Source organism: Littorina saxatilis, linkage group LG1 (assembly GCF_037325665.1).
Source record: "Littorina saxatilis isolate snail1 linkage group LG1, US_GU_Lsax_2.0, whole genome shotgun sequence".
Classification (NCBI taxonomy): Eukaryota; Metazoa; Mollusca; class Gastropoda; order Littorinimorpha; family Littorinidae; genus Littorina; species Littorina saxatilis.
The window spans coordinates 23,128,177-23,145,503 of NC_090245.1; the positions used below are offsets into that span (position 1 = coordinate 23,128,177).

Consider the following 17,327-nt stretch of genomic DNA (forward strand, 5'->3'; position numbering starts at 1 on the left):
ATTGATTCTAAACTGATCTCTTGAGAAACATTTTCTCACTTTGAATTATGTTGTATTTTGCTTCATTTTATCAAGCTATATAATTATATAGTATGCTTTTCAGGCTGTCATACCATACATTTCAATGTTGCTGTTGTTAAATCATGCCAACCTCCATTTTGTTCAGTGGGGGTAATTTTGGCACAGCCTACAGAAAAGGGAATTTTGTCCTCATACCAATGTAGGGAGAGGGAAGATGTGTCTTCTCTGCAGTTACCGTAAAATCCCTAGCATAAGCCCACCCCCCCCTGTGCACAGATTTAGGGCAAAATTGGGGGGTGGGCGTTTGCTAGGGATAGACGTGAATACAAACCCCGAAAGCATGTAAGTTAGGTCGTGTGAGTAGAAGTGAAGAAAAAAAGAAACAAGTCGCGTAAGGCGAAAATACAACATTTAGTCAAGTAGCTGTCGAACTCACAGAATGAAACTGAACGCAATGCCATTTTTCAGCAAGACCGTATACTCGTAGCATCGTCAGTCCACCGCTCATGGCAAAGGCAGTGAAATTGACAAGAAGAGCGGGGTAGTAGTTGCGCTAAGAAGGATAGCACGCTTTTCTGTACCTCTCTTTGTTTTAACTTTCTGAGCGTGTTTTTAATCCAAACATATCATATCTATATGTTTTTGGAATCAGGAACCGACAAGGAATAAGATGAAAGTGTTTTTAAATTGATTTCGACAATTTAATTTTGATAATAATTTTTATATATTTAATTTTCAGAGCTTGTTTTTAATCCAAATATAACATATTTATATGTTTTTGGAATCAGAAAATGATGGAGAATAAGATGAACGTAAATTTGGATCGTTTTATAAATCTTTATTTTTTTTTACAATTTTCAGATATTTAATGACCAAAGTCATTAATTAATTTTTAAGCCACCAAGCTGAAATGCAATACCGAAGTCCGGGCTTTGTCGAAGATTGCTTGACCAAAATTTCAATCAATTTGGTTGAAAAATGAGGGCGTGACAGTGCCGCCTCAACTTTCACGAAAAGCCGGATATGACGTCATCAAAGCCATTTATCAAAAAAATGAAAAAAACGTTCGGGGATTTCATACCCAGGAACTCTCATGTCAAATTTCATAAAGATCGGTCCAGTAGTTTAGTCTGAATCGCTCTACACACACACACACACACACACACACACACACACACACACGCACAGACACACACACATACACCACGACCCTCGTCTCGATTCCCCCCTCGATGTTAAAACATTTAGTCATAACTTGACTAAATGTAAAAACAAGTCGCGTAAGGCAATTGACAAGAAGAGCGGGGTATTCGTTGCGCTGAGAAGGATAGCTCACGCTTTTCTGTACCTCTTTTCGTTTTAACTTTCTGAGCGTGTTTTTAATCCAAACATATCATATCTATATGTTTTTGGAATCAGGAACCGACAAGGAATAAGATGAAAGTGTTTTTAAATTGATTTAGAAAAAAAATTTTGATCATAATTTTTATATATTTAATTTTCAGAGCTTGTTGTTAATCCAAATATAACATATTTATATGTTTTTGGAATCAGCAAATGATGGAGAATAAGATGAACGTAAATTTGGATCGTTTTATAAAAAATTTTTTTTTTTACAATTTTCAGATTTTTAATGACCAAAGTCATTAATTAATTTTTAAGCCACCAAGCTGAAATGCAATACCGAAGTCCGGGCTTCGTCGAAGATTACTTGACCAAAATTTCAACCAATTTGGTTGAAAAATGAGGGCGTGACAGTGCCGCCTCAACTTTCACGAAAAGCCGGATATGACGTCATCAAAGACATTTATCAAAAAAATGAAAAAAAGTGTGAGGATATCATACCCAGGAACTCTCATGTCAAATTTCATAAAGATCGGTCCAGTAGTTTAGTCTGAATCGCTCTACACACGCACACAGACACACATACACCACGACCCTCATCTCGATTCCCCCTCTATGTTAAAACATTAAGTCAAAACTTGACTAAATGTAAAAAGGACTTTGAGGCAAAGAAGGCCAACCATGAGAGAGAGAGAGAGAGAGAGAGAGAGAGAGAGAGAGAGAGAGAGAGAGAGAGTCTGAGTCTGAAGTTTTATTCGCTTAAACTTTGTACAGTTCATTGCGAAGGGGTGGATGGGGGAGAAAGGGAACGATTTTGAAATATCGATACAAATGTACAGTGCTCATCGATAGAACACAAGGTGGGTAATTCGCGACATGGTTTCCAGATCGCGTGGAATGTCAACAAGACTGATCACACCAGGAAAAGTCCCAAAGTCGCGCGCGGTCTTGCAGACACGTTACTTTTTGCAAAGTCTCTTGTCAAATGTTTGTTTTCTGTCTGCGCCTAGTCTTTCGGCACATTCTTTCATACTTCTTTCCGTTCTTTGCATGTCTTGATGTTGTCTGTCCATGGTCATGCCGACGTTGTCTAGTCGCTCTTGGATTCCTGCAATCATAGACAGAAGTGTATCCGTTTGGCCCGTCGGGAGTAAAAATGTTCGTCTCTGCTCGGATGGGGGTACCTCCATAATCTGAAGCATTCGTTGGCCTACTTTCAGCTGCCTGGTTGTTGACTTCGTCTGTTGTTGACATTTTATTGCTTTGCGTCTCCTTGCCACGTGCTGCATGGTTGCTAGCCGCGGTAACACTGCGGGTCACAACCCTCGGCCTTTGTTGAGCTGCATTCATGTCACTGTCTTCACGGCGAGTTTCACGTGTTTGTTGGCAGGGGGTAGCGACAGTGTGTTTGTCTGTTTGACGAGTTTGTTTGTCACTGTCTACACAATTGAAATTTTCTCTGATTTCAACATCTGGCCATTGAAAGAAGAAAACACATCATGCTCACACTCCCCTACCTTCCTCAGTCTTTGGTTTAAGCGTTGTTGGTCGCGGCGAAGTTGTGAAGGCGACTTTCTTTTCCACTGTCCCTGTTTACTTTGTGTCATGGCGGTGTCACTTTGGCATGCTGTGAGTCGAATGGTAAAAACTGAATTTTGTCCATTGCCGCTAATTTTCCAAGAAGTGACTTTGTTTTTGGTCAGAAGGGTGCACAAAAGATCTTGAGCTGCAGCTGGTAGTCCAGTAACATCCATATTTTGGCATAGGTACCCTGTAAATTACGGTTAATTCTTCAGAGAGGCAAAACTTGCGTCTGTTTACGACCGCCGGTGATCTTGACCTTCGAGAGAGAGAGAGAGAGAGAGAGAGAGAGACTGGCTCTTCTGAAAACAACACGAGCATAGTCATTCATATAAATTTATAAAGTAAAAAGAAAATCGCCAGACCTTTGCAAGGACAAACAATAACAACACAATTCCGGGGAAAAGAAACTTGATGAAATGTCGAAATGTCAACACCAATGAAGCCCTTTCTTTCTGTACAGGGAAGAAATTACACGATCGTCTTTGGAAATGAAACGTTAACTGAACTAGGATTTTGTCTTCAAAAGGCCCAATCTTTCTGAGAAAGAAAAACCCACAAACTTAGGAAAAAAAAGAGAAGAGAAACTCGAAAAAACATGAACGATGGGTGGGAGTGAGGAGAGGGGACAATTAAAGAATAAGAAACAAGAAGGGCAAAGCCCATACGACTCACATGCTTGACCTTGACCTTTACATGACCTTGACCTTCAGGGTCAAGGTCAAATAACTAAACCTAGCAATGACATCATACACTAAGAACTGCTTTACACATTTTTCCTACCAAAATACATGTGACCTTGACCCAAGGTCAAGGTCATCCAAGGTCATGCAACACAAAGCTGTTAATTCAAGACATAGGAAGTACAATGGTGCTTATTGGCTCTTTCTACCATGAGATATGGTCACTTTTAGTGGTTCACTACCTTATTTTGGTCACATTTCATAAGGGTCAAAGTGACCTTGACCTTGATCATATGTGACCAAATGTGTCTCATGATGAAAGCATAACATGTGCCCCACATAATGTTTAAGTTTGAAACAGTTATCTTCCATAGTTCAGGGTCAAGGTCACTTCAAAATATGTATACAATCCAACTTTAAAGGACCCTTGCGACCTTGACCTTGAAGCAAGGTCAACCAAACTGGTGTCCAAAGATAGGGCTTACATTTCCCTGTATAGCATACATAGCTAAGGTTGCCATTCTCGATAACTTCAGAAAAAAATGCGAAAATGTGAAAAATGGTCGTTTTTAAGACAACAATTACGGCCCCTGTGACCTTAAACTTGAAGTGAGGTCAAGTTGCCGCACATGTTTTTTGAGATCTTGTAACCATACACCATCAGGCCACATCAGGTGTTGATAGACTTAATAGTGTCCAAGAAATATCCAACGTTAAAGTTTTCCGGACGGACGGACGCCCGGACGGACGGACGGACGACTCGGGTGAGTACATAGACTCACTTTTGCCTCGCATGTGAGTCAAAAAGGAAAGAAACACGAAAAGGTAAAGAAGGGGAAAAAGATGACTTTTAGAACAGTCTGCACAAATCTTAGTGAAAGTGAGCCTATAGTCTCTTTGAAAAAAGCAGGGTGGGCGTTTGCTAGGTAGTTACCCCTGTGCACAACTTTTGGCCCAAAGTGGGGGGTGGGCGTTTGCTAGATGGTGGGCTTATGCTAGGGATTTTACGGTACTAGGGTCTTACAACAAGAGCGGGGGTCTTAAAAGGGGGTTCCACTGTTGCATCTCAGCATAAATCTAAATAACTTGAGTATTTTACAGTCAAATGTGTTGTTTGTAACATCCCTCAAACCATAATAAATAAGAGAAATGAGCTCACTAAAGGAAGTACATGTATCACCAATAACAACAACCAAACAAACAAATTCAGCTAAATCAAAGCAAGTATACCACGGACGCAGTACAGGCGGGATACAGATCCTGAGGGAATAAAGGTGGGATTGGGGTGGGTCTGATAAATCTCCCAAAAATTAATGTCTTTGTTGATTGAGAAGACTAGTGGTGGTGGTGATGCAACTTCTTCAGCATTTCTGCAGCTTTTGCATGTGCCTGCAACAAACAGATCAGCATAAGGTGTTAATGTCCTACTACATGTCAACAATTTCATTTTATATTTCATTACTATCCTATTGCTGGGAAATAGATGGATTCTGGGAATAACTCTGTCATGGTAAATCTCTCTGTGTCTGCCTGTCTGGTGAAATATTTGTAAATGTACCTGTCTTTCATCGGGAGATCTGGGGCTGACGTTCACAGCGCGAGTGAAGAGGTCCCTGGCCTTGTCATACTGGTGGAGGTGGTAGTGAGCCCGCCCAGCCATTACCAAGTTCATGCTGAAAAACCCTGGTGACACTGCAACAGGCACAATATATTCATGAAAGAGTGGTCAGAGTGCTACCTATGTCTAGGCTTGTAGGTATAGGCTGGGTGAATCTTTTTGAGTAAAGCATGAGCGTTGCTCATCTTATGCAGGGATCATTTGCTGGTGCTATGGATCCCCCTTTTAAGATCTCAAAACTTCTGAGAAAATCAGGATGTAAAAAGGAGGGCGTCTTTGCTCATCAAAATAGTAATTAAGCTATGGTGACTGAGATCAGTAAAGTTCATGCTTTACTCGCCAAGAATCACCTAGCCTACCTGCAAGCCTACAGTCATAGCACTCTTACCACTCTTTTCCTCTCACATGAATAAATCGAAGCACACACGCACACACACACACACACATACACCAAAGTGCATACAAAAGTCACTTTCTTCCTCGCTCTCAAACGCTGACACACCGAGGAAGATCAGCATAATGAAACAAAATTACAGGAATACAGTGAGAAAAAAATATAAACCAGAGGCAATTTCAAGAACTTTACAAAGAAAATTTGTTTTTTCTCCTCAAAAAACCATGGCACTTACACATTCACAGATTGTGCTCAAGCCTTAAAAACACATGTTGCACGTTGTCATTCTCATACTGAAACAGTGAAAGCAATGCATACCTTCTTCTGCCTTGTAAAAGTATTCTAATGCCTGAAAAACAAAGAAAGAATAATAATTACTGAAATGTATGACAGAAATGGATCCATTTTCTTCAGTGGGATACACACCAACAGCCACCATCCTCATTAACAAGACAAACTGCATAGACACAGACAAAACAGACAACACACACACACACATTTCACAAAGACATGCTTAGTACAAAAAAAAAGAGGCAGTACAAAAATGAAGTTCATACCTGTTCATAAGTTGTGTTTGGCGGAGAGCGGAATAATACTCCCAGTATTTTCTTCTGATACCATGGTAGATTTGTAAATGCAAAGCACCTGGAAGAAGAAAAGTCTTCATGAAGGAATGAAACATCACAATGGGAACAATACTGCATGTAGTTCTGTAATATGATACTGCAACCCCCCCCCCCCCTTTTTTTGTGTGTAAATTTTAAGCAGCCACTTTCATCCTTTCGAAAATTGAATAAAGTTAAAAAGAAGACAACACAAAACTTAAATCGGTTGATTCTGATAAAACTGTCTAGCCTACATTCTCCACACTAGAGCTGGCTGTGGCATAGATCTACCATCATGTCCGTTTTCTTTAGTCTGCATACAGAATATTACTAGTATACAGTCTTCCGTGCTCGTTTATTCTTACCAATATCCCAGTGAGTGGAGAGAGATAGCATCTTTTGGGTCAAGAGCAATTGCCTTCTGAAAAACATAATTTGCATTGAACGGGGCATATTGTAAGACTAGAGGAATATCCGGCTTCGCCGGGGTGAATCGCGAGACAGAGACAGACAGCGTGGCGGTTCACCACAATCACCTTTGAAGGCGAAGTCCTCTCAAACGGGATTGAGAATTTTAGAGCTTATTTCTAAGCCCTATATTATCTGTTATGGCTTCTCAAATGCCAGAACATAGAGACAGACAAAAGCCGCCAGACCCCATCACAAACAGAACTCTACAATCCACAGGTGTTGCCTCCACACATGCACACACACACACACACACACACACACACACACACACACACACACACACAGAAGCCGTATATATCTATCTATATATACATAAATATATAGAGATAGATGACAGTGGATTTTTCGATAAATAGATTCGACCTTTGCACTTTTACAGTGAGGACAACTTACGGGTACATGCAAGGAAAGCCCACAACTTCTAAGGCGAACAACTCTGCAGAGTCTGCTGTGAAGGGCGACGGTAGTCTCCCTGTCACACTCGACCCCCTTTGAATGAACTTTGTTCCCAAAGTTCCGAACCATGGACCCACCAAGCTTAGGTCCCTCCCAGGTGGAATGGGAACAGCACGAAAATGATTCAGTGGCCTGAACATTTCATGTCGAGTCCCATCGCTGTCGACGACGCCAAATGTAACCGAGTGCCGAAACACCACAATCACCTTTGAAGGCGAAGTCCACTCAAACGAGATTGAGAATAACTGTTATGGCTTCTCGAAGGAAGGCCTGAACATACAGACACACCAAAGCCGCCAGACCACATCACAAACAGAACTCTACAATCCACAGGTGTTGCCCACACACACACACACAAACACACACAGAGAAGCCGTATATATATATATGTATATCTATATCTATAAATATATAGAGATAGATGACAGTGTATTTTTCGCGTGGCTATAAATTGATTCGACCTTTTCACTTTTACAGTAAGGACAACTTACGGGTGCAAGGAAAGCGTTCTGGACAGTGCAGTGACATTTTAAAAATAGTAACGTAGTAACGGGAATATGGATTGACGCCACACGAAGGAAGGGAGATAAACGCTGAAAACACTGGAGAAGATAAGGAAGAGTTACTGGGAATGGATCCAGAGAAAAACCAAAATCGGTTCAGCGCTGCGCGCTGAGAGCACGTGTTGAAATATCTCATCGAGCAGGTTGTGTCCGGGGTGTACCTGAATATGGCCACCAAATTTGAAACAGATCCATCGAGAACCTTGGGCGTGCATCGCGAACACACACACACACACACACACACACACACACACACACACACACACACACAAGTCGTATATATATATAGAAGGTGCTACAGATAGGCAAAGGCATATATATATATATCTATATATATATATACGACTTGTGTCTGTGTGTGTGTGTGTGTGTGTGTGTGTGTCCGCGATGCACGCCCAAGGTTCTCGATGGATCTGTTTCAAATTTGGTGGCCATATTCTGGTACACCCCGGACACAACCTGCTCGATGAGATATTTCAACACGTGCTCTCAGCGCACAGCGCTGAACCGATTTTGGTTTTTCTCTGGATCCATTCCCAGTAACTCACCGATTTTGGTTTTTCTCTGGATCCATTCCCAGTAACTCTTCCTTATCTTCTCCAGTGTTTTCAGCGTTTATCTCCCTTCCTTCGTGTGGCGTCAATCCATATTCCCGTTTCTATTTTTAGAAGGTCACTGTCGACAACGCTCAATCCATATTCCCGTTATACTATTTTTACTCTTCTCCAGTGTTTTGCGCGTTTATCTCCCTTCCTTCGTGGGGTGCGGTGCGTATTCGGCTCGACTTCTTCCCGGCGAAGCCGTACCCGGCGAAGCGGGTATTCATCTAGTATATATATATATAGATACAGATGGGTACACACAGGATCATCCCTCAAATATGGCAGCATCACACACACACACACACACACACACACACACACACACACACACACACACATTCAGATTGAAAAATGTATAATAACAATGTGCGCTTTTATAATCATTTTTAATTTCTTCTTCCCCTGTAGGGCCAGGTTCTAATGAATTGAGGCCAGTGCTACTCTAGTGAATGAATCTCTTGACCATCACCTACAGGTACAATGGAACCCCCCTTTAAGACCCCCCAATTTAAGACTCCCTGCCTTTCAGACCCCCCCCCCCCCCCCCTGTTTTCTTAGAGTGTTTCTTCATAGCCTCTGTAAATTTACCCCTATTCTAAGACCCTCTCCTTTTTAAGACCAGATTTTCTCAGATTTTTTAAGGTCTTAAAAGGGGGTTTCCACTGTACTGCACACATGCTCATTCCTACTGATCTTGTTTGTCTTGGCACATTCCTCACAGTGTGTGCAAGTCATAAAACCTCATAACCAACCTCGAAATGATCCCTGATGATGAAGGCATTGCTGAAGTGGGTCTTGTACCCATGAAACTCGCTAGTATAGTGCAGCATCGTGGCATACCACTGCAAAATTAAATCATTGTGTAAATTTGTTTTACAAAGGTGATATTCAAGCTTACTTCAGATAATACATGTGAATTATAACACTTTTCCAATGGGCAACTCGACAACTGCCTCAGCACCCTGTCTCAACACAACAAGGTGGTGCTCCAGAGGATACCGGCTCATGTCGGCATTGCCGGCAATGAAGAAGCGGACAGGCTGGCAAAAGGAGGTGCGAGACTTCCCCAACCACACAACTCCACCTCGTACAAAGAAGCCAAGACTCTTCTACAACGGAAGAAGAAAGAAAACTGGAAAAAGAGAAACGGAGACTACAACCCACAGGAAGACCCCATCAACAAACTAGACCGGAGAAGCCAAACCACCATTTTCCGTCTAAGGACAGGGCACTGTGGACTGAAGAAACACCTCAAGAGACTGGGCCTTGCGGATGACGCACACTGTGAATGTGGCTCGGAAGAGAAAACTCCGGAGCACATTCTCCAGAACTGTCCCCATCTAGAGACAATACGCCAGAAGTTCTGGCAAGAAGAGACCAGTGTTGGAGCCAAACTCTGGGGTCCTGCCGACGAACTGCGCAAGACTGCGGACTTCCTGGCAGCCACTGGTCTGAGGATTTAGCACGGCCATCAACATCGAACGCAGAAGAAGAATAACAAATCTATTATGTTCTAGCTTTTGAAAGCAATACAAATGTATGTAACCAAGCGCACGACACACTCGATTCACCTTTGGAGGCAAAGCCAGTCAAAAAGGTGTGAGACCTACGGGCTAAACATATAGCCCTATAAAAATCTGCCATGTGAACTCGGGTTTCCCTAGAGCTTAACAGGAGACAACAGCAGCTAGACCCAGGTATCACAAACAGCTCCCTGCATCTGACAGGTGTGCTGTTCTGTTTAACTGATGCACACGAATTGTAGAGCTACTATAAATAGCTCATGCTCAAGGCCGGAAGATAACTCTGTCGGTGCAGAGCAGCTGCTGTGAAAGGGGAACTACTGTGTCACTCTTTCACATAATTATAGATTACAACAACAAACAAGTCGCGTAAGGCGAAATTACTACATTTAGTCAAGCTGTGGAACTCACATAATGAAACTGAACGCTCTGCATTTTTTCACAATGACCGTAGTCCGTAGAAGGCAGTGAAATTGACGAGCCTGTTTAGCGCGGTAGTGGTTTTGCTGTGCTGCATAGCACGCTTTTCTGTACCTCTCTTCGTTTTAACTTTCTGAGCGTGTTTTTAATCCAAACATATCATATCTATATGTTTTTGGAATCAGAAAATGATGAAGAATAAGATGAACGTAATTCTGGATCGTTTTATAAAAAAATAATTGTAATTACAATTTTCAGATTTTTAATGACCAAAGACATTAATTAATTTTTAAGCCTCTAAGCTGAAATGCAATACCAAAGTCCGGACTTCGTCGAAGATTGCTTGGCCAAAATTTCAATCTGAAAAATTAGGGTGTGACAGTGCCGCCTCAACTTTTACAAAAAGCCGGATATGACGTCATCAAAGACATTTATCCAAAAAATGGAAAAAAAGTCTGGGGATATCATACCCAGAAACTCTCATGTACAATTTCATAAAGATCGGTCCAGTAGTTTACTCTGAATCGCTCTACACACACACACGCACAGACATCCGCACACACACACACACACACCACGACCCTCGTCTCGATTCCCCCTCTATGTTAAAACATTTAGTCAAAACTTGACTAATTGTAAAAAGAGACAGATTCACAGAGCGACCTAACCTTCACCTATTCTGCAAAATAAACAAAATAAAGAAATAAATCAAAGCAGAAATAATATTAATAATTCAAAAAAATATAATTACTTAGTTAATCAATCATGCCACAGCAAAATGAAGAGCAATCAACTGATCTGCATTTCATAGCCAGCCAGCTTGTCAAGCAACTAACACCGAACACTTACAGAGTGACATTTTGAATTATTTTCGTCCAGTTTCAGTGCCCGCTGCGCGAATGTGAAACCCTCTTCCATGAGTTCTCTTCTCCTGTGGTCGTGGCCCTTTTCTCCTTCAAGCTTTGCCCGTGCGCAGTTGGCCTCCGCCAGTCGCCATAACAGCTCGGCATTCTCCACTTGTTTGTACGCCGAAAGTAATGTACACAATTCATCATACTTGTAGTCTTTCAACAGCGCATCTGATTTTTTTATGATCTCATTGATGTCATCGCTGTTGCAGCTGAAGTTAGAGTTGATGGTATGACCGTTGATTGCTGGACCTGTCAAGACACAGCAAGAAAAAACAAATATTCACTGATTGGAAACAAAAATGAGGATGCTAATGCAACAGACATTTTTGTTCACTTTCATTATTTTATTGTCCCATAAAATGAAGATTTGGATCAAACTCAACATACAGATGCAGTCAAGGGCCTGAACAGTAGGCAGTAGGCTAAGTACCATGCACGTCCAGACTTAGAATTAATTCCCCTGTTTTACCTTGGTTACCTCCATTACCATAATTATGATCATAAGATCAGGACGAAATATATCCCTATACGATCATTTTCCACCTTCTTACTTCTTGCAGTCTATATTTTCCGATATACATGTACTCCCCCTATTATGCCACCCACCCCATCAATTCTACATCAGGTTAATTAAGTTCTAAATTATATAAATCTTCAACAAACATGTGTACACCAGGTATTTTGTATTCACACAGGTAAATGTTTGTGTACATTGCTGCACAGGTCAGTGTTTTTAATTTATTTTTGAAACAGGTCAGTGTTAAACTACTGCAATACTATTGGTAGTCTCTGTCTTTCTGCTAATCAAGAACGAAACATGCAGGTGCCATACATCCTGGCTTGACTCGTTACCATGAACATAAATGTGCATGTTAATGGTGTATTTTTTGTTGTGGGGCAGTGGATGAGCTAGGGTACGTATGAGATAAACTGTGTCTTATGTGTTGGGGTGCTTTTCTTATTTCATTCTTCTGTGTTTCTATGAGAGAGAGAGAGAGAGAGAGAGAGAGAGAGAGAGAGAGAGAGAGAGACAGAGAGAGACAGAGAGAGAGAGAGAGAGAGAGAGAGTGTGGGGCAGTGGATGAGCTAGGGTACGTATGAGATAAACTGTGTCTTATGTGTTGGGGTGCTTTTCTTATTTCATTCTTCTGTGTTTCTATGAGAGAGAGAGAGAGAGAGAGAGAGAGAGAGAGAGAGAGAGAGAGAGACATTGGCAAATGTAACTTATTCATGATTTGCAATATGAGGTGACTCAACTTACCTTTTGGTGAATCGTGATTGTTCAGAACAAGAGGCGTGGCCATCAGTATCCACGCCCACCCGTATGCCTTTGGAAGTGTCTGTTGTCTGCCAGCAAACTGCAACATGTTTAAAGTCACACACTCAAACAAATCTTCAAGTAAAATCGTTCACGTAGGAGAGAGAGAGAGAGAGAGAGAGAGAGAGAGAGGGGGGTAGATGGGGGGGGGGGGGGAGGTAGAGAGAGAGAGGGAGAGAGAGAGATAATGCTTTTGAATGTGTGGTGTGAGTGTTGAACTGCCAGGACGGGGGTAGGTTAACACAGGACATTTGCAAGCCTGACAAAGACGACAGAAGAAACGTCACAAAACGAAATCAATAGTGGTTCCAAAATCACCTTGTTACTGCCTTGAGGCTAGTTTACCAAATGTGCCGCCGCATGTAGCAATAAAAGCTTTGAAGATATCACTACAACTACCGTAAAATCCCTAGCATAAGCCCACCCCCCCTGTGCACAGATTTAGGGTAAAATTGGGGGGTGGGCGTTTGCTAGGGATAGACCCCTTTGCACAAAGTAAGTTTTGTGCTCAACCGTGTAATTGAGTGAATACAAACCCCGAAAGAATGTAGGTCGTGATGGCATAGTCTTGGTTTGCCGAGACCTTGCACCGTTCTATCAGACTGCCTGGCTGGCTGTTGCACCGCGAATTCCTCCCACCGCCAAGTCGTTTTTTTGTGGTTTATTTCGCATTTAGGTCCCAGGTAACATTATGAAGTTTTAATACGATCAATCGGACCTATTATCAAGTTAGTGTATCAACTTTTGAACGAACTGCGCCCAGTAGTTTCCCAGCAATAAGCTGTTAAGTCGAGACACACACACAGACACACAGACAATTAAAGTCTGCTGGACCCTTGTACTAGCGTACTCGCGGATAACATGTATAACCGGCACATTGTACGTCAATCTGACTTGGAGTGTCTTCGTCAAAACCACAGGCACTCGTCACGAGGTGGGCGTGGCCTATGTCTTGGCTGTCTTTTCTTATGGTTATAGTAGTAGTCTTGAGAGCGCACAGGCCCCGCCCACTTTGATCCCGACCCGCTCGTGACGAGTGCCTGTGGTCAAAACCCTCTCACGTCACTGGTAACCACTCCTCGCTGCATGAAGCACTCATTGAGCAGGGCCGGACCAAATGAGTTGTAAGGGGGGGGGGTTCCTCCTTTTTTGGGGGGCAAATCAGCGAAGTGGCGAAGCCACAAGCGCGCGCAACTAGGGGGGTCCGGGGGCATGCTCCCCCGGAAAATTTTTGAAAAACGGTTAAAATCTGTGCAATCTGGTGCATTCTGGGCCTTGTTTTGAGGGTTAAGAGCAGCATTGTTTTGGTGCTAAAACTAGTAAAAAAAACAACATACTCAAAGCAAGGTACATGCTTTTTCCAGGGGTGGGGTTCCGGAACCCCTGGAACCCCCCCCCCCCCCTGGGTCCGGCCCTGCTCATAAATATTCGTCTGCAACTGACCTCACTAGGCTGTTTCTTTACAAATATTTGAACAGTCTGTACAGACATACATCGACGAAAATGACAAATCAGTATATAACAAAAGTGAAATATAACAACATAGAAGAAGAGAAAAGGATGACACAATTACCTGGTTGTTCAAATGATGACAGAATCGCGCAAGGAGCACCCGGTTACTATGTCGTCTGCTAACCACGAAGCGAAGAACAAAGCGAACGTTGCGAGCGGAAGTGGTAAGTTGAGCAAGCGCACTGAACATTTCGAACCGGATTTCTGAAACAAGTTTTAAGTGAATGCTGTTGGTTTTGATGTTAGCGCTTTGATTCATTTGACATTTAAATGATGAGCACAGTTTTGTGCAAGATTTTTCCCTATGGAAATGAACTGGTGTTTTTGTTGTCGTTGCAATCCCCCCCTCTACCCCCTGTCGTTGCATATCCGACTTTCACTTTGTTCCTTTAGTAATAATACTAATATAGTTTCTCTTAATTTCATCACATATTTCTTTCTTATCAGATGGATTATTTTTTCAGAGAAATCAACAACAACAACAACAACAACAACTGACAGCAAAAAACAACAACAAACAAACAATCAAACAAACATTCAAACAAACACACACAAACGAACTCACCCAAGAAGAAAAAAACCCAGTGATAAATGACTGTGAAGTTTAGAAACGGGAGTACGATAATTAACCGGCACTACGGATCTCGATGACTGTTTAATACAGAAAAAAGCCGGCAAAACAGCCTATTCACATCTTGCAACAATATTACTTTTAACTTTTAGATAAAACTTATGTGACAAAAATAAAAATAAAAATAAAAGACTCAGACTGGACATTACGAAAATGCAACACTGACATTGCAAAACGCAGGCTATAGCGGAACACGTCACTACACGAAAAATAAGTCATCACCTTCTAATGCAAAAATCAATGTTTATGATTTCGTCTAGACATAACATTTTGGGAAAATTTTCACGTACAGTAAGACTAACTTTGTCAGTTATAATACTCCATTTTGGCCAGTAGTATATAATTATAATGAAGTTTTCTTTGTTTCGGCACTGAGTTGTACTTACAGTTACCGATGGTGGTCGAGGCTTATCAAACACTTGTCTCAGAGCCTGTGATGAGCGTCAACAGAATAACAGCTTGGTCTAACTATGAACTTAACAACAGGTTCTTGAATGAACGTGTCCGGCACACTTGAACAGAGAGAGTAGTAGCCTAGTGGAAGATCCTCTCCAGCACCCCTTCTCTCTCCCTCAGTCTTGTCAGTGTGTGTGTGTGTGTGTGTGTGCGTGTGTGTGTGTGTGTGTGCGTGTCAGTGAGTGAGTGACGGTGTGTGTGTCAGACATGAGACCAGCAAATGTTCCAAAAGTAGGAAACTAAGCCGGGGTCCAGGGGCCGCATAGGCCCCTGGTGGGGTCCAGGGGCAACGCCCCGGTAGGGGGTTCAGGCCCCCCTGACGGAAAATGAATGTTAGAATTATAAAGGCCATTTTGGAGCCTCTCCTGATAGCAAGAAAATAGATCATGCCTTTTTAAAAAGCTATAAAAACCACAAGAATAATATGTTTTAGCATTTTAAACAAAAGTGTAATTTATAACAATTACACACACACAAAACTTACTTGAAAACTTTCAGAAAAACACTCTTCATAGCCAACAGCACAACAAGGAACCACTCAAGTCTTACAAGCATTTACGTCATCAAGCATTTACGTCATCAAGCATTTACGTCATCACTTGCCATTGTCTTCATTCATCGTTTGTTTTCCTTGAGAAAGTATTTTCCCCGAGTACGCTAGTACTAGGGCTCAGCAGACTTTAAAGGAAAAGTCCAAAGTTTAGGGTCACTTTTGATATGTTGACACTCTTAATTCATTAACCACAATTGCGTGTGTAAAAATGAACACAGTAGCCCTAAAAATATACTTTTACACGTTTTTTGGCTGTTCTGCATCGTTCCACCGCGCGCGCAGTCTTGGCTCATGACCTAGCTTGTGCACATACGTGTGTTACGTCACAAAGCTGGAAGAACAAACAAGTCTTGGGTTGGGGGTTGTACATACTGCTGAATCTGTAGCTGTAAGTGTGTTTTGCACTGTTACATTGGGGGTGGGGGGGGGGGGGCGGGGGTATACATACTGCTGTATCTGTAGCTGTGTTTTGTACTGTTACTTAGGGGGAGGGGGGGGGGGTACATACTGCTGTAGCTGTAAGTAATTTTTGCACTGTTACACTTGGGGGGTGGGGGGGGGGGGGTTGTACATACCGTGCTGAATCTGTTGCTGTTGGTGTGTTTTATACTGTAATACTGAGGGGGGGGGGGGGTTGTACATACGGCTGTATCTGTAGCTGTAGGTGTGTTTTGTACTGTTACGGTGAGGGCGGTAGAGGCGGGGGGGGGGGGGGGGGGGGGGGTGGGGTTCTACATACTGCTGTATCTGTAGCTGGTGATGTGTTTTGCACTGTTACACTGGAGGGGGGGGGGGGTGTACATTCTGCTGTATCTGTATCTGTAGGTTTGTTTTCCACTTTAACACTGGGGGGAAGGGGGTTGTACTGCTGTAGCTGTAGCTGTAAGTGGATTTTGCACTGTTACACTGGGGGGGGGGGGGGGGGGGGTTGTACATAGGGCCTACTGCTGTATCTGTAGCTGCACCCAGCCAGCAAGACATTAGCGTCCGATAATCGGCCGAACACCCTTCAAAAAGTCGGGGCGGTGACGTCAAAAGAGACGACGCGGGTGTTGGCCCGACTAACTTTTGCAAAGAGGCAATGAGGCGGCCGACAGGCGGCCGAACACCTGTACTATGGCGGCACGCATCCGGTCCGATGTTAATCGGCCCGATGGCTTGTTGGACCTGCGGCCCGACACCTTATGCCGACATCGTCCCGATGTCTTCCCGCTGAAATCGATATCTTCCCGATGTCGGCATAAGGTGTCGGGCCGCAGGTCCAACAAGTCATCGGGCCGATTAACATAAAGGGAAGTAAGCAGTTAAAAACGGGCGTCGAAAGAGCCAATGAAGAATGATACTGAGGAACTTGCAAGATATATAGAGAATACTACATGGCTTGCTGTGTCGTACCAGATTTACACGAGTTTTTTTTTTAAATATTGAACTGCGAGCGAAAGCGAGCTGTTCACTATTTGAAAAAGCAACGAGTGTAAATCTGGTACGACACAGCAAGCCATGTAGTATTCTGTTTATCCTACATACTGTACTTACGTGTATTTGACTGAAAATGTCTTGCAGACGAGGCAGCTAAATTGAAGACGCTTGTTTTGGAACCTCGATCTCTTCTAAAGCCTCGTGAAATCTATTACGTCAAAGCAAAGAAACGTCACTCTGAAAGTG

General features: G+C 42.6%; 1 protein-coding gene across 1 annotated transcript; it reads right to left on the reverse strand.

Annotated features, from left to right (window-relative positions):
• Window positions 1-3,268: 3,268 nt before the first annotated feature.
• LOC138965085 (regulator of microtubule dynamics protein 1-like) lies at window positions 3,269-15,669 on the reverse strand. Its single transcript, XM_070337217.1, has 10 exons — window positions 15,594-15,669; window positions 14,084-14,226; window positions 12,454-12,550; window positions 11,131-11,441; window positions 9,091-9,180; window positions 6,612-6,667; window positions 6,199-6,286; window positions 5,960-5,990; window positions 5,188-5,321; window positions 3,269-5,018 (listed from the first exon to the last, which is right to left on the reverse strand). The coding sequence occupies exons 2-10, from the start codon at window positions 14,210-14,212 to the stop codon at window positions 4,965-4,967; spliced, it is 990 nt and encodes a 329-aa protein (XP_070193318.1). The 5' UTR covers window positions 14,213-14,226; window positions 15,594-15,669; the 3' UTR covers window positions 3,269-4,964.
• Between the last annotated feature and the right edge of the window lie 1,658 nt (window positions 15,670-17,327).